Here is a 25,458-nt window from a genome sequence, read left to right on the forward strand (position 1 = left end):
AATTATGAAGTATTTAGAAATATTTCCGTAACTCTGCAAATCCTCATAATTCATCTCATTTATGGATGCTAGGCAGACATTTAGTGTATGTGCTCTTGCTCCTTTACTGATACTTTTCAGCATCTACTAATCATTTCTTTTTCACCCACTTACACCGCAAAGTATTCCAAAAGCATGTCTGAGCAGAGCGGTAATTCGCAATCCACAAGTGGCAGTGATATGTGGATGGTGCTGCAGGGCTGTGACACAAGTAGTGATGCTAGCGTTGGTTATGCAGAGAAATGGACAATCCCAAATAGGGCTTGTGTTCTTTTTCGTTGTGGTGTGATAATCAGCATAATAAAATGTGTTCAAATGTTAACCTTTCAGACGCCTTGAAGAGTAGTTTTAGGAAAGGGTTGCTACAGCTGTAGCACAGAGATGTTAAATTCATCACCTTTGGCATTCTCTAATAATTGAGGTTGAGATTTTGCATTTTTGCTTAGGAAGCAAGGCTTCTGAAAGAAAGATTGATAAAGAAATGTGGGGACTATGTTTATCACAGAAAACCCTATAAAACGTTAAAAATAGTAAGACTTAGTGCATTGTGAGAGGTTTGTATGGGCCTTGAGAGGCCCTTTTCTGCTTACTGAATCAGCAGATGTGATTCCTGCAACTTTGTTTGACTGAGGCCATGATCACCAAAGACCTACTCCTTCCCAAGGTAATTTGGGGAAAAATGACCTCCGCATTTATGTAGCAGTGCAGCACATCCTAAACATTGCAACAAGTAACAGCAATAATGTTCATTTGGTCATGAAATGTAACACTGAGAACAAAGTGCCAGTAAGTTCCCATTGAATATAAGGGTACAGATTTTTTCCTGTTTTTTTTCTTTCTAGTTGGGAGTTCTCTTTGAAAGTAGTCTAAAGGTTTCCTAACAAATCATTTTGCTTCCCTAAAGAAGATCTATTAGCAGTTCAAATGCAGTGAAGTACTCTGCACTGAAAAGTGCCATATGCCTCATCTGACTGCTTTTATGTTAGAACCCCTTCTGCTGGGAGAACATAACTGCAGGAGTAACTGTGTGCTGAGACACACCATCACTTTGGCCATTCCTTGTGCTGGACAAAGGTTGCCTGGAACCCAGGTTCAGGCCCTGTGTCAGGAAACATTTTGTGCTATTGTCTTACTAGAAAAATGACCTTTAAGTGCTGTGTATGCTCCACTCTGGGTGAAACCATGAGCTCCTGGCTCTTGTTAACCAATTTCAAGGCTTGGAAACAGATTCCTCTGGGCCTGTATTGCCACATGCTGCTATATGCTATACTGCAAATACTTGTCTAAGGCAATAGCGTGACTTCAGAATACAAAAGGCTGAAACAATAGCCCATGGACATCACCCAGGAACGAAATAAGGCTGCATCAGTCTTACTGTGAGACACTGAATTACTTATCACTTGTTTTGGTTTCCTGGGGAGGAGAGTGGAGTGCAAGAGTTGGTGTGGGCTGGACACCATTCCCAGGGACCAGGTTGGCTGTGGCTGTTCTATTTTGAGCATTACCTGTACAGAGGTGATCAGACTGTGCCACTTGGCCTCAAGACCCCCTGTGGCCCTGTGTTGATTATTTTGCACATGGGTCCTTGGCCAGTGCATGGTTTGTTCTCTGAGTATGTTTGAAAGATTCGTGTTTATATTTGGAATTTAAAGAGTCGATTAATTTTGCTCTGTGCTCTCTGGTTGTTGTTTGGTTTCTTTTGTTTCTTTTTAAGCTGAAGTTTGCAATTCAAGCATTCATTCCTCCTGCATTATGTCAGCTTGACTTTGAGTTGCCAAACTGTAGTGCAAATTCACTCCTTTTAGTTCTTTTTATGGGAGATAGTCAACTAAAGGTGACTATTTGCATTGAGATTATAAGCAGTAAGCTCAAGATCATTACCAACAGTTACATAGTGTTTCTGGATTAGTTGCCAGTCTGTTACATTTAACTGCATTTCAGGGGGGAAATCTCACCTTGCCACCTCCCTGAGCCCTGCTGTTTCTCTTCTGAAGAGTTTCTATCTACCCTGCTAGAGGAAGTGAATGCTTCTGACCTGGGCAGGGCCCTAGAAATTCTCCTCTATGTGTCTGTTGGCTTAAGGTAAAAACGTGTGATTGAGAGGTACACAGAAAAAAAAAATCAATATACTGACTCCATTTCTTTCAATCTTTGTTTAGGTACTTCCTTTCCCCAGTCAGGTGGTCTACAACAGAGTTGGAAAGTGTGGGAGTCGAACTGTGGTTTTGCTTTTGAGAATTTTATCAGAGAAACATGGATTCAACTTGGTTACATCTGACATACATAACAAAACAAGACTGACCAAAAATGAACAGGTAAGTTACTCCTGCTCATCTTAGGTCCTGTTTTCTTATTACATGTACAAAACTGAGAAACCAAGGCATATGCTAGCAGATAATCCTGCTGAAAAGTTACATTGCTAGTTTGTCCTGAGTAGTCGTGTGGAATTCATAATTCTCTAAATGACTTTACCTAATAAGAGAAGTGGGTGGCAGAGCCAAGAACAAAATGATGTGGCAGCTAATCAGAAAAACTAACTTCAGTGAGATAGCTCGTTTGAATTTAGTCATCATAGCAGCTAGACTACCAATGAGGCAAGAAAGGTTAGTACAGTGAGTTAAGTGCCAGCAGCATCTGGGACATGTATTAATGATCTGCAGGGCACCGCCATTTATCACATAACCAGAACAGCTTATTCACACATAGCTTGGGTCTTAAACAGAGCTGGAGTAAATGATAGTCAAAAAGGTCTTTTTTGATGACTTAATGAATTCACTTCTGGTAATCAGTTGCTTAAAAAGTTGTTTCCCAGCGCCATGCTAACCCATGTTGCTATAATATGATATGTCCTTGATCCTATCTCAGCTTCTCGCTTATCTGTCTTTTTCATGTTTGTTGCACAACCCTCACTGAGGGAAGTGAAAATAGCACATGAAACTTCTTTACGTAGACACTGTTTTTCATGTTCCTTTAAAGTTGTAGAAGGCTAATTTTTTGCAGCTTTGTTTCTATGAAAGATCCAGTTATTTAAATTTTCTTCTCTTCAGGGTGTGCATGTACTCACTGTAAGTATCACTTCTCTTGGTAGATTGATACAAGGAGCTCAGGAAAACCTCAGACTCAAAGTGCACATCTATAGAGGATTGCTGCATGAGCATGAGTTGCCCACTGTTGCTATTTTGAGCTACTGATCAGGTGAAGGCTGCAATTGCTGCCTGTGTCACTTCTAGAAATAGCAGCCTGCAAACCACAAAAGGATGTGTGCAATGATCAAAATATGGATGTGGGCCTGCCAGTGACATTGTGCTGTGATTGGGGGTCGTTTACTTGCAGCCTATAGATGAGCACAAGTTTGTTATTTTAGATGCTGCAGTTCATTCCAAATGAGAATTTAGGAGCTGATATTGCTCCTGCAGGTCACACCTTCCTTCCCTTCAAGGTGCCCATTGGGGTCCCACCACAGCTGGCTGACCTAAGACTCCATAAGTCAAGTTCAGCCACAGGTGGGGTCCATCTAGGCAGGGCTGCCATGCCAGCCCGGATACTCTGCTGGGATATGGGATTTGTGTGGGTAGGACTGCTTTTGTGTTTTGGACTGTTTGGGTTTTGTTTGTATCTTTCATCAGTTTTCATTGCTGATTAGGGGACATACCATAAATCCCAAAAATCTTCTAGCTGTTAGTAATCGCCAGCTTTCACCATGATCAGCTTCTTCCTTTCAATTCTGTTCTGTCTTTCTTTGGTAGGTGGATTTTCCTTTGTTAAAACATGGTACAAAATCACTTCTTCACAGTCCTCTGTGCTTTAGTCCAGCATGTGGAGATTCCAGAGAGGCCCAGACTAACTTTTGATGCAAGCAATACTCTGACAGATAATTATCTGCATTACCTTTTGCCCTCCCTAAGCGGTTGAGTTACTAGATGACAAATGTGCTGGAAGTATTGCTGCAGACTTGATGATTTCCTCTGTAGATTGCCCTGCCATAATTTGAGTCCCTTTATTTTCATTTATGGTTTATTTCCGTAGTTACAATAGGCTCAAAACTTAATGACTACTTTTGCTGAAAAGTGTCTTTGATCACCAGAAAACCTGCTTGGAGACAGTAACTATTCTGTTGTTCAGGGCATTTTTAGTAGTCTTCTCAATTTTTTTAGAGCAGAATATGAAAAAATAAATTATGTTTTCCACCTTTTAATGTGGTGTGCACAAGAGGAAGTTAAGGCAATGAATGATCTTGGGCTCCAGGCATTGGAACAAGAAAAAAGAGAGCTGGGCTGCAGGATTCCGGCATGAGCATGGGCTTCTCACTTCAGTTGATATGTCTCTCTTCTTTCTGTCATTTCTCTCTCCTGTGTTTGGTTAAAGCCCTGATCCAGCCAAGACTTTTCTGTAAATGTTTAGCTTATGCAGTCTGCTGTTGTTAAATAAAGTTTAGCATGTAGGTGTTTTTAATGACTCTGGGGATTGCACATAATTGGAATCCATATTCTCATTGCCTTTTCCAGTCTCCTTCCTACTAAGAAATTTTCCCAAATTATGTGTGTCTGCCAGCAATTAGAAGTGCAGCCTTTGAACATCTGTGGGCATAAGGGAGTGAGTTCTGGAAACAGATGTATTAGTATATGCCTCGCCATTTGCTATAATATTTTCAAGTAAATTAAATACAGGAAATAACACATAATGTTAATCTAATTGACATGGCTTTAAAATGTCACTCAAACAGTTGCAAAATCAAGTCTTCCCCTGCCTTGACCTTGTCTTCCACTCCCATTTTGTGGCATTCAGGGAAGTAAGAATAAGTATGCTTATAGGTATAGAAATGCCAGTCACATATGAGAGCAATTGGTAGTTTATCCTCAAATTATTTCCTTCTACCACCCATCATTATGGCTGTGCAGCAAACTTTATGTGCAAAAAATTCCAGTTCAGCGCATTAAAAATCCATCCCTAATTTCTCTTAAATGCTTTTAACGACAGAAAATTGGTCATACCAGTTTGGGGAGGTGAAGAAATTCTTGAAACCATTCCAAGCTTTGGAGAGTTGAAAATGAAGGTCTAGTCTCATTCCTGAGAGTTGTGAATTGTTTATGGAAATGAGTACTGAGATGAAAGTGATATACTAAAATTCTTGTAGGCACTTGTGCCTCCTGAGCACTACATGCCTTCAGTAGAGACTGAAAGTAGTGGAAGAACGTAAAGAGCTCGTAAGAAAGATAGATACAGAGATTTTTTTTTTTCCTCCTTTTCATGTCAATATTAGTGGAAACCATAGCGTGATCCAGCAAGACTGCACTTGGCAAATCCCAATTGCCTCACCATTTTTATACATTTTGACCTCGGATTCTCACACTGAAATACAGCATCTTTAAAAAATAGTAACATTTTGGCTGTTGTTTGGGTGGGATTGTTATCTGATTATTTCCTTTTGTTCCCAGTAGAATTCACTTATTACAAACGTCAGACAGAGCGGGGCTGCTCTGTGGTTAGCACAGGGATGGACTAGCCATCTCCAGAAGAGAGAAAGGGGGCCTGTCTCAAAGGCCGGAGTTGAGGGTTTTTGCAGGAACAATGCTGCCCCCCACGTTTCCAGCCCTCCTGGAGTCACCTCGCGGTGCCATCTGCTGGAGCATTATTTGTAATGCAGCACCAGCCCATTGCAAGTTAATTTCTTCACTGAAGCCGCCTAATTCCTGTAAGGGAGCTCTGGGCAGAAATGAGAGAGAGAAATAGCTCTTTATGGGCCCTAATCCTAGCAGGTAGATGCTCCTTTTGTATTTCTCCAAATATCTCTGCAGCTTCTCTCTCCAACCATGGATGTGTTTGACTCATCTCTTCCCTAACAGAGCTTGCCATGGTTGTTTATCTTCTGCTGCTTGTACTTTTTTTTTTTTTTTTTTTCAAACTTAGGATGGCATGGTCATCTGTACTTGTCTGTCATTCTCCTTCATCATTCATTCTATCCAAAAGTACTTGGTTTATTCAGCCCTCATCCTCTACTCACTGTTGCTACCTATAGGACCTCTACATCTTTCTTTCTTTCTTTCTTCTTTGATCTTATAGAAACAAACATATGAACAGACAAAATCTAGCAACCAAAATCAACCAACCCAGCTTACTCTTCTGGCAGACACTGGGAGATTTTTCTTTTGGATTTTTTTTTTCTTTAACATAATCTTAGAAGGAGGAAGGGATCACTGTGTCTTTCTGAGCAACACATTTGGGTTGTTAGACTGAAATCAGTTCAGGACAGCATGATGAGAGAGGGAAAGGCCCATGAGAATATGGCCACAATTTGCATGTGGCCATGAGCCATTACAGTTATTTATTTTTCCCTCCTGACATCTGTGTGTCATTTCAGTTGAGCCTAACTTACCCTTTTGGCAGTGTTTTCAGAAGAATGGGGTTTTTTTGTTTGTTCTTATGCACGTTGTAGCTTTATCCACATCTGCTTACAAGTCCAGTTGATCATTAAGTGTCTAAATATGAAGGTACTCCAAGTCAAAATAAAATTCTGTTTCTGCTTTGGGTCAAGCTGTTGTCTTAGCTCAAGAGATTGAATTTGTAGCAAGAGATGAAAAAAAGGCCATGAGCCAGATGCTGTCCTGCACTGTGTGCATCTTTCCGGCCTCCCTTTGCTCCGAGGCCAAAGTCCTGTGCTTGTCCAGCAGCAGGTTCATGGGACACTGACATCAGGTGAAGTGGAGTGAGAAACATGGCAGTGCTGTGTTATTTTGCTTCCTGATAACAAATTGATGCCAGCCCTGGGGACAGCAGGGAGCCAAGGGAAGCTCAATGTGGTGTTTTGCAACACCCTCATATACCCCCAACTAAGTTTATCTAGCAGTATTCTACTAGAGTTGCCTGTGTTTTTAGATTTAGTGGGATTACTTTGTATGGGCATAGTATCTTTGTCTCCATATTTATACTCTAGTAAGGTTTTTTTCATTTATTCCTAGAAGGAATTGCAGAGATGCCCATGGGGCATGAACAGAGTTTTTATACCAGATGAGTAACTTCCTTCTGCCGTCTTCCTTCCTTACTTCATGCAGATAGAGCAACACAAGTAAAATCCAAAATCTAACATAAGACTTCATAAAGTTCTGAGAATTTCACTTCTCCTGTAACTTGTCTCAGTAAAACAAAAAAAGAATCTGTAGTGAGTTGACTACCACAGAATCCAACTGAGACATCTGATACACAGGCTCCAGGGCCTTCTGTTGTTTGATTCTGCAAGGTGAATGAAGAATATAATCTTTTGGTTGAGTTACCAGTTCTAAAGAAATGTCAACATGTTGGTTTGCTAGGAAAGCCTTTGTCTCTTCACAGCACGAAGAAACAGTACTCACTTCCTTTGTGCTAAGTATTGCAAAGTTTCCTGGGCATTCTAATTCTGATTTGGACAAGGTTGGCTCTTCAGGTGTATGAATTTCTTGTCCAATGCATTTATATTGTGCTGAAGAAGCTGTGCGAAGACTTTTTTGTGCTTCAGTCAAGCACAGATTCTTTATATGACTAACTAAGGAAGGGATGCTATTCCCTTCCTGACTCTCTTTTTTTTAATTTCTTTTAAAAAATTTTTGATTGCACATTTCCATATTCTCCTGTTTCTCCTTTTCCTTTATATTGTCTTTCTGTTGGTGATCTTGTCTTACATTCCATTTCTTTGGAAGCCTTTTTCAGATGTAACATATCTTGCTATACTTTCTCAAACCTAACATGCTGTGATGTATAAGGTTTATAAACCTAATATCCCTTGATGTAGTCAAACTAGTTGGGCAGGAAAAAGTCCATCCTGAGAAGATGGACAAGCTGAACCGTTTGCTTCAGTGGCCATCATACATGTTTGTGTATAGAATTGTTGAAGACTGAGGGAAAGTAAAGGAGGTCTATATGTGTGTGCACTTCCTCATTCGTTCCTGGAAGTTAAATGGCTGTGGCTTGTGTTGGATGAAAGAAGAAGGCAGGGTATGTGGGAAGAAGTGCAGGATGCAAGATGAATAAGGAGCAGTAAGATGAGACACACATTATAGAAACTATGGCAAAATATCAGTTTTTTGAAACTGGACATTACAAGGGGAAAAAATTTGGCAACTGCTGTCTCTTAAATGTGGTTTGATATTTGCTATGCCATGGACAGAATTTTTCACCATGTTCTTTTTGCTACTCCACACATGTAACTTCACACATGCCAGTCACCACACAACAGGCTGGACTCCATGTTTTTGCTTATTTTATCTGTGTCTACTATAGCACTCAAGTTTTAAGAAATACATTTTTTAATTAATATCTCCTTAGTGTTGTTTAAATTTAGTACATGAATTAACATGATTTAAATCAGAACATGAGGTTCACAGACTTACTTTTTCCTGTCCCCCAATGTATGAATTGCTTTCTCCTACCCAATTCGTAAAATTAATAAACCTGTCATTTCAAGTGCACTTGTGTTCAGTGTCCATAACATAGCCTTCATTTGAACACAGAACAGAAAGCTGGGAAATAAATCTTACGAAATGAATAAGAAGGAAGCAAAATTAACTGAAACATTGACTCTCTAACATGATGCTTCACTAGACACTTCCAGTTTCCTGTCAGTCATAGCTAGAGCTCAGCTTACATGAAATAGATTGTCATATCCATGGTGTTGCTTACGTTATTCTATTTTAATAGTCTGAAAATTCGAATTTTTTTTTTTAATTAACATTATTTGAATAGGCCTGGACTAGAATTTAGCATCATCTTTCTAAAAGTGCCCATTTAGTTTGTAGTCCTAATTTGTTTTACTAGGAAAAGGAATTGCAAGTCCTGATTTCTATATTTAAACAAGCAAATCAATTGGTGTCTTGGCTGTGCTGGCAGCATTTATTGTTACACAGAAATGGCCATTGGCTCAGCTCCTGCTTTCTATTACAGTTTTAGACATTTTACATTTTTGGCATTGGGGTGAATAGAGCTAGTGTCTTCAGAGGGCAGCTGCCATTTGGAAAGCTCTTGCATATTTAGAAAGAGTTCAGATTTTTCCTTTAGTTTATGCCTTTCTTTAAACTGATACCCACTTCTGTAAGTATACTGGAAGTATGTAAGCTGCATGGTAGCAGAATGGTGTCTGCAGCTCAACCTTTTTTGCTTAGACAGAAAATACTCATCATGCTGTCTTGATGACAGTGTTTGGGAGGGATAGTGGGGAAGGAGGTCCTGAGTAATTCAGACTTGAAAATTATATCATCATATGTTGTTTGAAAGTTTTATGTTTGTCTCAAATTGTGCATTGATTTAACGTGGAAAATTTGATTTGTTAATTCTTTTTAGATGGAATTGATTAAAAACATAAGCACTGCTGAGCAGCCCTATTTATTCACTAGACATGTTCATTTCCTCAACTTTTCAAGGTAAGGAACTTTTTTTTGTCAAAAATCTTTTTCATTGATTTCTATTAATTGTAATACGTAAAACATTTTCCCTCTTTTACTCCTAAACAATACAATGAACTTTTTTTTCCTACCTTCTGGCACTAGAATTCACATTCTGAAATTGTTGGTTTTTTTCCCCCCACGCTCACATTTCTCTACCATAATTATGTACAGTCTGTGAAAAGCCAGGACGCTATTATATGCTTTTGCTTCTTGAGATGATTGTGATTTGCAATGTTTCCAGTCAACATGCAAAAGATGGTAACTTAGGTCTTTAAACTCTGCACTTGTGTTTTAAAACTGGCAGAAACTGTGTTAACATTTAATCTCTGTCTAGCCTGACACTAAAAGGAGATTGAAAACGGCACTGGGTTCATTAATTTTGTGCCTGGAATGGCTCTTCACCAATATAACCAATTCAGTTTTGTTCTGACAAAATAGTCCCCATTCCACAGGCTCTGGAAGTATTTTTAAACCATGTAAACAGATTACACTCTGTATCATGGGAGTGCCGTTCTGGCAGATATTTAAAACTATGCAGCAAGACTCTAGAGACTTTTATAGCACAGAATGTGAAGAAAATTGAATTTGGATGAAACTTCTAAGGAATTTTTGGAAGGACTTGAATGAGTGATGCCAGTTAGCATTTCACCAGGATACAGAGGTTAAAGCAGACTGCAGACGGTTATTGCCCAGGCTGTGAATTTAATTTGGAAATCATATTCAGGAACCATGCTAGCGGTACCACCAGATTGGATTCCTTCTATTTAGATTTTAAAAAATTCTGTAGAATTATGAATGTACTGCAGATCTTTGCAAGAGCTTGCCTGAATACACAGCATTTTGTTAGCATGGTAATGTGAGTACATGGCTTCAGGCTTCTGTAGACAGTGTAGTAAGAAATTATAAAATTCGGGGGGTCATGTTCAGTTCTGTTTTCTTAGAAAATAAAGTATTTTGAGCAATTGGAAATTCATTTGATATAGAACTTAACTATGGGCATCATTTGTTTTTACATGGAAACGAGAAGAGTTAAACAAAATTTTGATCTTCTGTGTACTCTATTCTGATTCCTTGAGAGTTCCATTTCTAATGTATTACCTTTAAAAAAAAAATCATTAGGACTTCACACTTTTGGTAAATGATCTCTTTCCTCTTCCAAACTGCAAGATCAAAAGAGTAGCCACATGTGAGTGTCAAAGGGATGTTTCCTGATTAGGCTGATTTTTTCAGATAGTACTCAACATTAGGTATGAGAGAGAAAGATGAGCAATCTTAACCTCTTGCTCCTCCCTGTGGATAGCATTTTCTGTACCTATGGTACATCCTTGCCACAAAGGTGCCATGTTTCTTCTGTAGTGTGTACATGGTGTATCTACAATGTATTTACTTTTTTCTTGCAATAAAAATCTGTGAAAATACCAAACAGTTACAAAAGATGTAGAAAATGATTTGTAGTTTCTCTTTTGGCTCTTCCTTTCAGGCAAACCTTAAAACTTACCTTTTGTTTTATTGAGAGTATCCTTGGTTTAACTAGTAGGTGTAAAGTATTGAAAAGGCTGATGAGTCTTCTGAATCAGACAGCATTGAATTGGAGCAACATTGCTTGCTAGTGTTCAGCATTTCTTAGTGTTTCTGAGAAATTAAACATTTTTGGAAGTTTTAGTTCCTAGTTTCAAAACTATTTCAAAACTATTTTTTATTAGCAGTGTTATACTTAACAGTGAACTAGCATGTTTTGTATTTTCTCAGTTACTTAATTCTAGGGTGATTTTTTTTTTAAACTCATTTCATTAGAAAAGGGATTGTCAAGTATTGCATTTACAGAAATTTTGGGATGTGATTTAAATACACATTATAAATATTACAATATTTTGAAAGTGTTCTAGTTTACTTGATTTCTTTAAGCTATTAATTTATAGAATCCTTCCTATCTGTAGTGGTTAGCTGGACTCATAATGTCTGTGGAATACTGTTTTTCTGGTTTGACCCAGCTTTTCTGCCAGTTCAACATAAAAAGTCATGCAAAACTCCTCAGACTAAAAGAATGGGGCTCAGAATATTGATGTGGTGTTTTCTGGCTGACAGCTGGAGACCTCAGACAATGGCTTGGCATGAGCAGCCAGCCCAGTGGGGAGCAGGACAGATGTAGAGGGGTGGGTACGAGACAACACTTGACTCCTGACTGCAGGTTTAGGTCAGCTCTAGATCCGTGAAAAGCTCAAAGATTAGCTTGAACATTAAAGAACTCTATTTTGATGAAACTTCATGCTCCCTTCCAGGAAAAGGCGTGAGGCTTTCTGCATGCCATTGCAGCAGAGCCATTACTGGAATCTGACTTTTTGCAGGAGCAGCAATTTTGGACATCAGTCCAGTGACTCACTTCTCTTGCTTGGCATTTTATACCTTTGAAACCAAGCTTTTGTTCACAGGAAGGGATAAGAAACAATTTATTCTCCTTCCTCCTGCATATATTGAGCTGGCAGAGTAGGAGTTAGAAGGCATGTTACTTTGCTACTCTTTTGGTAAGTCACATTTAGAACAAAAGTCTCTTCTGCTTGCCTTGCACCTCTCTGCTTGAGTGTTTTCAAGATGTGTAGGGATTGCATTAAGCCATTTAAAGCATATCACCAAGGTACTAGAGAAGCAGAGAAAATGTAAGCAGAGTAATGAAAAATGTGAATCTGAATTTGCTTTGGCTTAAAAATGGAGATGTAGAATTATTTAGGGTGGAAAACATCCTTAAGATTATCAGGTCCAATTGTTAACACAGTACTCCCAAATCTGCCACTAAACCATGTCCCTGAGTGCCACATCTACATGTCTTTTAAACACCTCCAGGGATATGAACTCAATCTCTCCCCCAGACAGCCTGTCCCAATGCCTGACAACCCTTTCCATGAAAAAAATTTTTCTGGATATCCAATCTAAACCTCCCAGGCGCAACTGGGGGCTGTTTCCTCTTGCCTGGTCACTTGTTTCTTGGCAGAAGAGCTCAACTCCTTTGTGGCTACAAACCTCCTTTCAGATAGCTGTCGAGCAGTAAGGTTTTCTGTGAATATTTCTCCAGGTTAAACAACCCCAGCTCCCTCAGCCTCTTCTCATACGACTTACTGTCTAGACCCTTCACCACCTCTGTTGCCCTTCTCTGGACACACTCCAGCACCTCAGTGTCCTCCTTGTAGTGGGGGGCCCAAAACTGACCTGAGGTGTGGTCACTTCTGTACTGGATAGAGGGGAAGATGGCAGCCCTGTGTGGCTGGCCACACTTTGCTGATAGAGGCCAGGATCCCACTGGCCTTGGCCAGCTGGGCACACACTGTCTCAAGTTTGGCAGCTGTTCACCAGCACCCCCAGGTCCTTTAATACCAAGCAGCTTTGCAGTCACTCTGCCCCCAGGCTGTAGTGCTGCTTGGTGGTGTTGTGACACAAGTGCAGGAGCCAGCACCAGGGCTTGTTGAGCATTATGCCATTGCCCATCAGTCCAGCCTGCCCAGACTCCTCTGCAGAGCCTTCCTACCCTCCAGCAGATCAGCTCTCCTGTCCAAGTTGATGTTGTCTGAGGGTGCACTTGATCCACTCATCCAGATCATTATTAAAGCTGTTAAACAGAACTGGCCCCATACTGATCCCTGGGTAACGCCACCTGGGAGTGGCTGCCAGCTGGATGTAACTCCATTCATCACCATTCCCGAGCTCAGCCATCCAGTTTTGTACCCAGCAAACAGAGCACCCATCCAAGCCATGAGCAGCCAGTTTTTCTGGGAGAATGCTGTAGGAAAACTTCACAGGCTTTACTGAAGTGCAGGCAGACAACATCCACTGCCTTGCCCTCATCCACTGAGCAGGTCATCTTGTCGTAGGAGTAGGTCAGGTTGGCTAAGCAGGACCTGCCTTTGACAAAGCCAAGGTGGCGGGGCCTGGTGCCCTGGTTTTGCATGTGCCACATGATGGCACTCAGGATCATCTGTTCTACAACCTTCCCTGGCCCTGACATCAAGTGTGCTCCAGGCTTCCCTGGAGTCTCCTTCCAGCCCTTCATGTAGGAGGGCCTCATGTTTGCTGACTTCCAGTAACAGGGACCCCCCCCAGCTTATCCAGTGCTGTTGGTAAGTGATGGAAAGGGGCTCAGTGAGCATTTCTGCCATCTCCTTCTGTACCCTGGGGGGATCTCATCTGGCCCAATTGACCTGTGTGTAGCTAACTGGTGTAGCTGCTCACTGACCATTTCTGCATGAATTACAGGGACTTCTTTCCGTGTCTCTATCTTCCAACTTGGGGTAGGGTACGCCAAAAATAACTAGTCTTTTAATTAAAGCCTGAGGCAAAGAAGGCATTAAATACCTCAGCCTTTTCCTCATCCTTGTTAGTGCTTCTCAGCTTCCCAAACAGTAGTGAAGCAATAAAGTTGTTGGGGGTTTATTTTAATATTTCTGATGTGAATAGCAGCAATGACAAATCAGTTGAATTTTCTGCCTTTGTGCCCTGTACCCACTTATAAACCTGTCAACACTTAAAAGCTCTCTGATTATTCAGAAAAACATCACAGCATTTACTTATGATTGTTTCCAAGTGAAATAAAAAAAAAAAAGGCTGTAACTTCTTTCCAGAATAAATTTCCAGTGGAAGTGAACGAAGCCTTCAGGGGTGAGTTTGAGTACATGCGTGTTTCTGAAGCACCATTAGTTTTGCTGAACAAAGTTCTGAAACCTTGAAAATCTCATCCTGACCTGAATCCTTGCCAAGGACATTTTCCCCTCATTCTTGAACAGTTTTTTAAGAGTGCCTGTTGGTTCAGCTGAGTAAATGAATTCCCCTTTACTCTCCTGCATCTTCATCTTTTGATTCACTACTATCTTTTCTCAATCCAAAGTAGTGCAAAGAGGCAGACAAAAAGATAAAAGGAGATGTGAAAGCAGATTTTATGTGAATTTTTACAGACACAACTGTAATTAATTCCAGCTTCAAACAGAAGATAAAAAACTTTCTTGTTCTTCTTTCATGTTAGTGAATTTCTACGTAGCCCTTGTCGCAGAGAAAGCTTTTATACAAAGTGTTTTGCAGCTTCTGATCCCAGTTGTGGCTAGCTTTAGGAGATGACCCTGTGCTTCTGGAGGGTGGCTACTCCATCCAGTCCATTTCAAGACTGTTTCTTTTGTAGAAAGTGGTGCTGTGTTTTTTGTGGGTTTGGGGTTTTTATTGTCTTTTCTGGTTTGAAGTTTATATACTAATGTTGCTGGGAAAAACATCCAAAGTGTTAATCAGGTGCAAATATTATACAATGTCTCTAAGCAGGTAAAGATTTATATGTGGATATATTTGCTGAGATTCCAGGTGTTGCTGGTAGCTAGCTCCAGGCATACAGTGTTGGAGTGCAGAAGCTGTGAAGAAGCTGAATAACCTGCAGAGACATAAAAAGCTATTTCAGAATAGCTGCAATTTGTTCACTGTGCTTTATCGTAAGTGCCTGTTATCTATTTTGTCTGTGAAAAAATGAATGAGGAAGAAGCTTCAAGTTTGTGGAAAAGGCCCCCCTTGGTTATTCAGTAATTTGCTGAATTTAACTGTCACAGTCACTAGGCAGTGACTGAAGATACTGGGTGAGTGCTCCAAGCGTCAGAGATTTCAGAGGAGCTGGAAGAACATTTGCAGAAATGCAAGGCCATGGTTTTGGGTAAGGATTGGTCGGGGATGTGGAGAATTGCACAACTATTATTTTGGTCACAGGAAGGCAGCATGTCTCTCTCCAACATCAAACTGTTATCTTCTGGGCATGCAGTTATGGACTCCAGTTCAGGCAGAGCAGGGAACTTGCGTGTTCCTTCCTGTTCTGGGGTAAGTGAATGTTGCAGGTGAATGTAAAAGCCTGACATGCCTCTGTCAGTGACTGGTGAGTTTTCTTTGTTTCAAGGCTGGCTGATCAGGGCAGGCTGAAGTCAGAGATGGGAGAAGCATTGAAACAGCAACCCAGAAAGTGAAACAGGCTTTTTCATGTCTCACTGGGGCTGTAAATTCTTTACTTTCTGCAGTAACTCTAGGCCACTGAGGAATTTGCTCCTTTAAAATTTCCTGTGATGTGCTAAGGAGATGCAGAGATAAAGCACTGATTCTATTTATTTTTACAGTTTAATTAGTCTTTATAATTCAGTTCAGTGCATCTTATTTGTTCTTATGAATTATCACCCAGCACTGCTGTGTCAGGAGTCATCCTTTCAGTGCTGCCAGGCTGCCCTCTTCTTCCTTTTAGCTTCAGTATTTAATATTGTAGGTGTGCATTTGGCATATGTATGAATGTGCATGAGGGGAGGGGACAACCCTTCACTTTTGGCGTCAATTTCTGAAGAAATACGAGCCCTGCGGCAGTTCCAGGCGTTCTGCCTGTCTTTCCATTCTCTCCCTCCTGAATTCCTAATTTCTGAGCATGTTGGCCACTTTGAAACCACGTTGAGAAGGTCACTAGAGGACTGAGACAACCACACTGCAGGTACATCTGCTGAAGGGAAAGCCGTGCAAACAGAGCTGGTGGACTTTGTGCTGGGCGACAGCCAGCAGTCACCTCCCTGTGCCCTGCTCGGGTGCCAGCCCCAGCTCCACTGTGCCCTTGCTCCATGTGAGAGGTGTGGGAGACAGGTTTGGGGGAGGAAAGAAAGATCTGTTGGGTCTTCTGCCTGGGAAGGAGCTGGCCTTTAGTCCCTAGAATCAACATAAGAAATATTTCTAGTTTTCTGTTTTTCATTAGCAGAGTTCATGTGCAAAGTTCTTGTTTTTCTTGAAACAAGCCTTTTTTGGTAGACAGTCTGTATCAGCACTGCTGAATTTTTTATTTTATTAATTTTTTGCACAGAAACAATGGCCAACACTAACTAATAAAAAGGAATAAATTGGGCTGCTGTAGAGGCAGACAGTGTCACATGCAGCAGTGCTGGTGATGTTGGTGATTTTCCTTCAACTCTGACCTGAATTCTGACCTATGGGTAGCAATAAATCACATGCTATATGAAGGCAGGGTTGGACAGAGAAATTCAGTCCGGATAAGAACAAAACAAAACTTGATTTCTGCATGTTGCTGAGATTTTCTTGTTAGTCATTGGTTCTGTGATTTTTTTCTCATGCAGGAGCAGCTCTAAAAATTGTGTTTTAACACAGCACTTTGATGTTACACCATTCCCTTGTTCTTGCAAAATGTGTCTATAGCTAACAAACAAAAAGGAAGTAAATCTTGATGAATTAACTGTCATGTCAATAAGCTTTGTGTTTGTGAGCTGAAGCACACTCTGTTCTGGCAGCTTGTGTTTGGAAGCCTCGCATGTTAGCTTGTTGATAATTTGGAAGGGTTGGATGATACATTTACAATCTTTTTTTTTTGGCAAATAAATATCTTGCTTTGCAATGACTTAACCTATGTATGTATATCTTTGGTCCATTGTTTTGGAAATAGAAATTTTTTTTTATAGACTGACTGGAGGTCAGTAAAACCAAAGTGATTCTGTGATGCGGTTTTCATTGTCTTAGAGTGATGTGATTTTTGTCACAGCACTGAGATTTTTTAGTAATTTGGGGATTATTGTTTCTTCTTTTCTTTGGAACAAGTAATGCCACACAGCATGTTTTATAGAACATGCCTATTACGTGTGTTAACCATACTCCACTGGCATTTGAAAAGAGTGTGTTGGGCAGATGTGTGGAGCTGACATAACAAGATGCTGAGTGTCTGTGACCCTTTGGATGCAGACTCAGGTATGCTTTCTACAAAGAGCAGCACTGACCCTGTACAGTGCAGCTGTGGGAGGGATTGGGCTCTTTGAATGCTGCCTTGAGTCATCATCTTGAAGCAATGATTGCAGCCTAAAACTGATTGTCTTTTAAAGTAATTTTATATTGTGGGAATTTTTCTCTCCTTTAAAAAAAAAATACACACTTAGGGAAATGTCGTTAAAAATATGGTAGCAAAAAAAAAAAAAAAATTACCCTCTGGGTAGGTTGTTAAAAGTAGGGAAGTGTCAGCTAAACTCATGTGCGTGGCCTTAACACTGTGTCTTTATGTGTGTTCATTATAATCTGTACTTTTTGCTAACACATCATGAAACACTTTCTACCATCATGTGAGGTCTGCCTTGTAAAGTACACATTTCATGAATGGCCACATGGTGCTGTAATCCCTCCTACATACTTTTTTTCCTTTTTTATACTACATTCTTTAAATTATGTGAGTGTGTAATGATGCTTTTTAACTGTGACTTGATGGAAGACTAAGTACAAATCTAATGTGCAGTTTGACCTTTATGTGATCTAAGCAGGGTTTTTCGGGGGTTTATTTTTTTAAGGATTGCTTTTGGTGAGTTTTTCCACAGATTTTAAAATAATTTAATTTAGAATTTATTCCCCTAGTTTTCCTGTGTTCTTTACACAGTGGACTTTTTATCTTTCTTTTAGCTCATAACATGATATGCTCAGAATAGAGATTGTTGCTTTAAATCTAGTTGCTGATGGTGAGGTCAGGCATAACTCCTCAATTATGATTTTTACTGTTGTTCAGCTTCCATGCTCACAATCACACTGCAGATTACCAGTTTGAGGGTAACTTGATGGAAGAAGAATGATGTTTAGTCCAGAGGGATCCAAAAGAGTATAAGAAGAATGATCAGAGATTTAAAAAAATTACCTAGAATCACAGGAAAAGAAAAAAAATAGAGAAGATGGGGGGAAAGGGCACTGTCATAACACTTCTGATACTTTTATTTTTTTTAATTTAAAAGGCTCTGCAGAGATAAAGGGGCTATGCAGTTCTTAATGAGTAATGATAACACAAGTGATGGACTTGAATTGTATCAAGTTCTAAATCCGACATTTAGGAAAAGGTTAGAACAACAAAGACAGCAAAACAACAGAACAGATATATAGTCCTTCATAATAGAGGACTTTTGAAGCTGATTGTGGCAATTGCATAGCTGATCCTGTCTTCTGTCAAAAAAAAATGGATGATGAGAGTTCTAAGTAATTTTGAAGCTTTTTTAACCTTTGATATATAAATTTAAACCTACAACATCCATCTTTCAGGAAGGAAACAGGAGTCTAGATTCTGAATCACTAGTAATAGAGAATCTGCTGCACTTGATAAATTCTTTCAATAGTGAATTGTTCTCTCAGATAGTAAATTGAGGGATTTTTTCCTCCTAATTTTTCTGAGAAGTCCAATTGACTCTTTTTCCTTGAATCTCAGGGTGCATTTGTCCACTGTGTAAGGACTCATCAAATTTTTCACTTGTGTACTTTCATGTGTAATTTCTTACACACTGTCATGCAGTCAGCTCTCAGCCTTCTGTGTTTTTTTCCTTCTCATTCTCTTTGCAAGCTGGAGGCTTTTAATTTTTTTTCCTCATTTTTGTGATGCTGCGCTGAACTTTGTTCATGTTTTTCTGGAAATGAACTCTGTGAATGGTCACATGAGTGCTGTGTCAGGTCTTTGCTCCTCTCTCCTCCTGCTTCTCAGGAAAAGGGAAACTAGGATTGTTTTGGCCTGTAAGGCCTCCCACGCTGCTGATAATATGTGGAAATATGCATGTCCTGACCAGAGCTACTCCTTCCCTGTGAATATGCTCTGCTTCAGGCTCTAGATGCTTTGGGTTTCATTTTCCATGCTGCAGTGCAAAATGTTTTCTTATGTCTTTCTTGCCTGGTGGCTCAGGTGGCTCTTTACCAGCAAACCACTCCCTTGGTTAGTCTCTCCTTTGGCAGCTTTCATTTCTGAAAATAGTATCACTTTGCACCTAGCTTCAGAATCACAGATTATCACGTTAGACCGTGTAGGTTCAAATCCTCAAGCAGAGTATTGTCCACGGTCCCTCTCTGATGGTAGATTTGCACATCTGTGACAGGGCAGCAAGTTAAAAGTTTTACCTGGATTGATTTTTATAGTCTGTAGATTCCATACATGATATATACTGCTGAGTTACAATGATTTTTTTTTTTTTTTTTTTGGTTATACACAGTTTACTGTATTTCGGTTTCATACGGACACTCTTAAGACTGAGTTGCTCTCTGCAACAGCCATTTCCACAGGACAGCTGGAGTCACCATACTGCCCTGGATAAATGTATTCATACAGGAAGCTGAATATGCAATGCTGAGTACATTTCTGCATCCTTTGAATAATAACATTCCTAAGAAGTTGAGCCCCAAGATTTTATGTGAACATAACTACCTCAGCCAAATCTGTGGTCTCATTCAATTTTGAAAATACATCTTCTCTACCTATCATGTTTGTTGATTTAATACTTTCCAAAGAGCTGTATCAGCTATTCTACTATTTGCAGAAAATTTATTGTAATACTTTGTAATTAGTTTTTCTGTTCTTCTATATAATGCACAACATTAGCATCTCTGAATTACAATGAAGCGTTAATCAAAGATCTAGAGAGATCCTGAGCCAGACCTTTGGAACAAAGTCTTAAATACGGGGTATCTGGAATTTGGTGATTTTAATTAATGGAGAGTTTAGCTGCTGTTAAGTCTTCTACTGAGAGTTAATGTTTATTCTCTTATTGTTTCCAGCTGTAACTTTGCATTACATAAATGAAAACATAATTAGTATTTCCTTTGCTTGGGATACTTATCCTTTGCAGGATACTTACCCTTGTTGGTGCTGTTCACTGTGAATTTTTATATTGAGCTATGTCAATAGCCTCAGGTGAATGAAAAGTATAGGGTAAAAAAAACCTCTTCATTGTTTAGTATGCATGACTGACAAAATACAGTTAAAATATTCTGGTAGATTTACAGGATGGTGAAATAGAGAAATACAAAGCTTTACAGTGTTACCTTTTGCACTATTTTACTGTTAACCTTGAACCACTGGGCATTTTGTACACACCTCCCATTGAAGGGCAGGCCAGTCAAATGTGCAGTTTTGAAATTAAAATATTTGTTTCATAGAATCATAGATCTCTTAAGGTTGGAAAAGACTGCTAAGGTCACCAAGTCCAACTGTTAACCTACACTGCCAAGTCCACCACTAAACCACGTCCTTAAGTGCTGCATGTACATGTTTTTTGAATGCTCCCGGGGTGATAATTACATCATCTCTCTGCATTGCTTGTTTTGTGTCTAGGATAAACTAGGGAACATAACTAGGATAAACTAAATCAGACTGACATAACTTTTAGTTCAGCTTGCTGGGGAGAGGCAGCCTAGTTAGTACTCTACAAGAAAGTAAAAAGGCCTCATGAAGTGAAAGTTTTTAACTGAAGTCTGCTCTACATAGTCCTTGTACCAGTTCAGCTATGCCTGTACTGTTATGACTGAAATAACCGTATAGCTGGCATAGGTGCATCAGTAGAGAAATGCCCTATATCAACTCCCCCTGTTCTAAAGAAAAGATTGAAAACGTGACCCCAGCATGAGGGTAAAGGCTGCAAGAGTGGCACTACAGACAAGAGAAGGAAGATAAACAAATTCATGATTAGCTCTGCCCATTCCTCTTTGCAGCTCATCCTTGAGGAGGATCAGTGGAGCATCCCAGAAGAGCCTGGTGCCCTGTGTGCTGGGGATTGCATTGCCACAAGTCCATGCTGATGCAAGATGTTAGGAAAACTTATATATCAAAATACCTTTTTACGAAGATAAATGTTTAAGTAACTGCATCTTATTTAAGTCCTAAAAAGGTGGAGGGTCCTATGCTAATGCTTTTACGTGACCTCCCTGTGAAGCTGTGCTGCAGGGCAGGTAATGGAGCTCTAACATAATTGATGAGTAAAGATGGCTGGGCAGTTGTTCTCTGTGTGATTCTCAGTTGTATGGCTCTGTAAAAGGAAATTGTGCTTCCTTTATAAGAAGGACAAAATATGCCTGTTCCTAATAATACTATGTGGCTGTTGGTTCTTGTTTCTTCCATTATATGGAATTTCTAATAACCACCCTGTTTGTTTAAGGGGAAACACTGTATGTATGTTAAGAGGCAAATGAAGTTATTACAGAGAATAGATTAGGAGTCATCTTTTCCTTGAGGGATTGTGGTTTTCCTGCAAGGATGAAGAAGCCATCTTCTGCTTGTGTGAAGAGTTTTGTATGAAATGCAAAGGAAGCAACCTCCTGAAGTGAAATGAAAAATAATAGGAGCTAAGACAGCCTTCATTTTAAAGCCAAGCAAATCACGTGTTCATTTTTTCTCCTAATTGCAAAGGGTTTGTAAAGGGTTTTAAATTAAGGTTTTGGTCATGTGAATAATAAAGTTGGAATTCATCAGTAATGTGAAGGGGCAAGCTCACATAATTCGCAGGCTTTATAAAAGACAAAGGGAATATATTATTAATGAAGTTAAATATCATTGATTGGAGCTTGCAAATAGTTTAGTTTTGGGTTTTTTTTTTATGGGGACTCCAAAAATATAGCTACAACAACAGATCAGATCCATTAAAACGAATGGAATTTACTAGTATAAAATAGGAGATATTAAGTACGGGAAGGTGTTGTGGGACGTGGTACCCTGACCCACTCTTCCCAGTTGCACCAATGTGCTGCTGGAGAAGAGAATATCCTGCAACTTCATCATGAAGGATCCAATCATGTTCCCACTCACAGAAGGTAAATCTGCTACACAGACCTGGAAAATATGATCGTGTCCCATTTTGAATCCTTCACAATAGGTGTTTGAGTGCAAATAAGGTGATGTGATATATAATGAGAGCACGTACCTATTTTTTTGCAAGAGCACTTTCATGTGGGTGTTGTTAATCTGAAAAGTTTCACTCAGGAGAGCATTTAATATGTTGTGATTGATAGGTATCTAAAAATATGCAGAACATACTTGAACAAATAAAGCATTGATTTGCCCTTTTTTTCTCTAAATAACTTAAGGTAATTGATTTTTTTTTGAACTGTTAGGATTTTTTTTATGTGATGTGAGTGCTGCTTAGCTTCCATAAAAGACTCAGAGAACAGTCCATAGAAACAAATGGTTGGAATTCCAAGTATTATAAACTATGAATGCACATTTGAATAAGAACCAGAACAGACTTGATTTTTCTAATAATTCCTGGCTTGTTGCCTGGTGCAGCAACCCACGGCTGGGTGTATAGTAGCTTGTTACATTTTGCAGAAAATCAGAAATTTGAGCTGTCCTGTGTTTGAGGAGGTGGGGAGCACTTGCAATCTCCATTTCAGGAATGGAAGTTCTTCTGTAGCATTTGTGAAAGAGTGACCTGTCTCAGCTGTTCTCTTGGGATGAATGAGCTCATGTGAGCCTCTTTTCTCAGGGCTTTTGGTCCTGAATTTACTGTTCTCATGTTCAGAAACATGACCTTACCAGCAAAAGGATGGGCTCTGGGAATATGGTGGGTTGGTTATGCAATCTCACCCCTCCTTTTACTTCAGAAAAGACAATATGTATTGAAAATTTCTATCAAGACAGCTATTAGCTGATCTTTGTTTTTCACTCTTCTGATGAGCATTTAGGTTTAACATCCTCTACAAAACCTGGGGCAGGACATTCCGGCTCTCTTGCTTCTATGAATCTTGTGGTTTGTTTTTTTGTTATCTTAAGACAGCTTGCTGCTGTCATTACTTCTTACTGTTTCTTCTGCTTCCCCTTTTCTTTGCCCTCTTTCACTCACCTCTGTCTTTTGATTATTACTATCTGCATCAAGCAGCAGGAAGATAATGTTACCAGTAATTTAGATGCAATTTATTCTTTCCAGCAATTTCACTTGAAAAGTTTAGTTTTCAAAACTATCAGGCCAAGGCATCCACTCAAAGCTTTCTATCTGAGTAAATATTGATGAAGTTCTACAGCCACATTGTTCTGTGGTATTTGCAGGAATGCCTTTTTTTAAAAATGTAGGTTTTATTTCTATATAAAGATAAAAAGCAGCAAAGACAAACTTAGAGAATTATTCGGGGTACTAAATTCTCATATTTCATTTGCACATCCATGTCCAAACTGGGTTGTGCACTAATCAGGAAGCAAGGAGCATATGGCTTTTTAATTGGATTGTTTTAAAATTTTATGCTGTCTGTGCAATTTCAAATTACGGCAGTGATCCTGCAACACTGAGGTCAATGAGATTACTGATAGGCATAGTTACTCATGAGACAAGCCTTTGCAGACTTTATTTGGGAGACTGGAGAATCATGCAGAATAAAAATCAGGTTTAAACTCTATGAGATTTTTCTTTTGTCCTTACTAGAATTCATAATTTTAAACAATTTTGCTGCCTCTTTAATATTGATTTTTTTATCATACAGATTCAATTATTCATTGCCTCAAAAGAGGAGGAGAAACTAGAGGGTTTTTTTTTACTTTAATGAATGTCTTCAGTTTTCTCTCTTTTAATCTAGTATTTTGCATTTTAGAAGAAATTATATAAATTGTGACTCAGAAAATCATCAGAATAGCATTTAAATACTTAAATATGGCTATGTCCTCAAGCTGCCAAAAATAAAGCATAACATAGTGCATAAGTGAAAATTGTTCCCTTAAATTGGGGAAACAGAAGGGAGAAGCATAATCCATGTTCTTAAATGAGGAAAATAGGATATATTTATCCTATAAACCTCTCAGTACAGGAAGGTTTATTTTATTCTTTGTCTCACAGAATTTGTAGGCCATAAGTCTGTTCCATGAATGTCCATTTTTAAATTTTGACCGTGGAACAGTGTAAGCGGCTCCCCCTTTTTTTCTTCCAGTTAGGCCTGCTCTTCTGATGCTGTGTGTTGATCTAAAATATGCAGTCCGTGTTTTAACTTTTGAAAATGGAGTGTAGTCACAAACCCTTCCCAAGCTTCTTTTTCCTCCTTTGCTCTTTTGGTGTCTCAGCTATTGAACTGAAGATGTTTGTCGCTTAGCACCAGTAGGAGACATAGTAGAAGGTAAAGTCAACATGGTGAAGTTGCTCTGGTTTATCTTCTCACCTCTATGTTGTAGATATCTATGCTACATTTTGCTTGTGTGCAAGCCTGGTCACAGCTGTTGTTACTCTTTCCTTTTCCTTGGACTTGCATGTACTTGAGATTGATACCTAATTTCTTTCTTGTAGCAAGAATTTTCATACTGACTTTAAAAAAAGATGTTCATGAAGTGCAGTACAGGGATAAAGTGTTGGATAACCATGAAATAACCTCAAATCCAGCTGGTGGTGCAGGCTGGGGGTGAGGCCATGAGGTTCTGCACAAGTTCCAGCAAATAAAAAGTCGGAAATTCCAGGCATATCTGTCAGTTCATCCAGAGGAAGCTTTTGGAAAAAAGTTTTCAAAGTAAGCTGAAAATCCTTTGCACATTACTACACTTACTGTACAGGCAAAGGTGATCCTAGGCTGTCTTCCAGAAGTTACTGTTGAGTGGTGCCTGTTCTGATATGACTGCCCAGATAGGAAGTATGTTGAGAAGAAGAAATGCTCATTCTCTGATTCATCTGCAGAAGGTTCTTCATCTGAAAGCAGCACGGAGAGAACTCAATAAGCAAAACTGTTGATGCAATGTAAAAAGTGTTTTTCAACTGAGATGTTTGTAGTACACATACATATAGCTTAATGTGATTCTGTATTTACTGTTCACCTAAAGAGATCTTACATGCGTTTCCAAAGGTTTAGGAGCTAGTTGTAAGATTCTCAGTTTCACTCCTCACCTTGTAAAAGCTCTGAATTCCTGTAGGAAGTGATTTGAAAGCGTTCAGATGAGAGATAATAGGTACGTATCTGTGTAGAACCCTGTGATGACATTCACCCATTTCTCTTCCCACCAGGTTTGGAGGAGACCAGCCCGTGTACATCAATATTATTAGAGATCCTGTCAACCGATTCCTATCCAATTATTTTTTTCGACGTTTCGGAGACTGGAGAGGAGAACAGAATCACATGATCCGTACCCCCAACATGCGGCAGGAGGAAAGATACCTGGTATGTTTAAATAAAAGGTTTTGATTACCAATTTCCCATCATCGTTATGTAGTGCTATTACTCAAACTGGATGCGTGAAAAGTGAGAGCCTGAGGTATTTTCCATGTTGTGTTTTTCCTCTGTC

General features: G+C 39.5%; 1 protein-coding gene across 1 annotated transcript in view; it reads left to right on the forward strand.

Annotated features, from left to right (window-relative positions):
- The window catches only part of UST (uronyl 2-sulfotransferase), a 152,558-nt gene that overhangs the window by 70,210 nt on the left and 56,890 nt on the right, over positions 1-25,458 (forward strand). Inside the window, exons 3-5 of the mRNA XM_066315652.1 lie at positions 2,199-2,354; positions 9,346-9,425; positions 25,181-25,334. Of these exons, the coding sequence (XP_066171749.1) occupies positions 2,199-2,354; positions 9,346-9,425; positions 25,181-25,334 (390 nt within the window). The remainder of the gene's footprint in view (positions 1-2,198; positions 2,355-9,345; positions 9,426-25,180; positions 25,335-25,458) is intronic.

This window comes from Sylvia atricapilla, chromosome 3 (genome assembly GCF_009819655.1).
Source record: "Sylvia atricapilla isolate bSylAtr1 chromosome 3, bSylAtr1.pri, whole genome shotgun sequence".
Lineage (NCBI taxonomy): Eukaryota > Metazoa > Chordata > Aves > Passeriformes > Sylviidae > Sylvia > Sylvia atricapilla.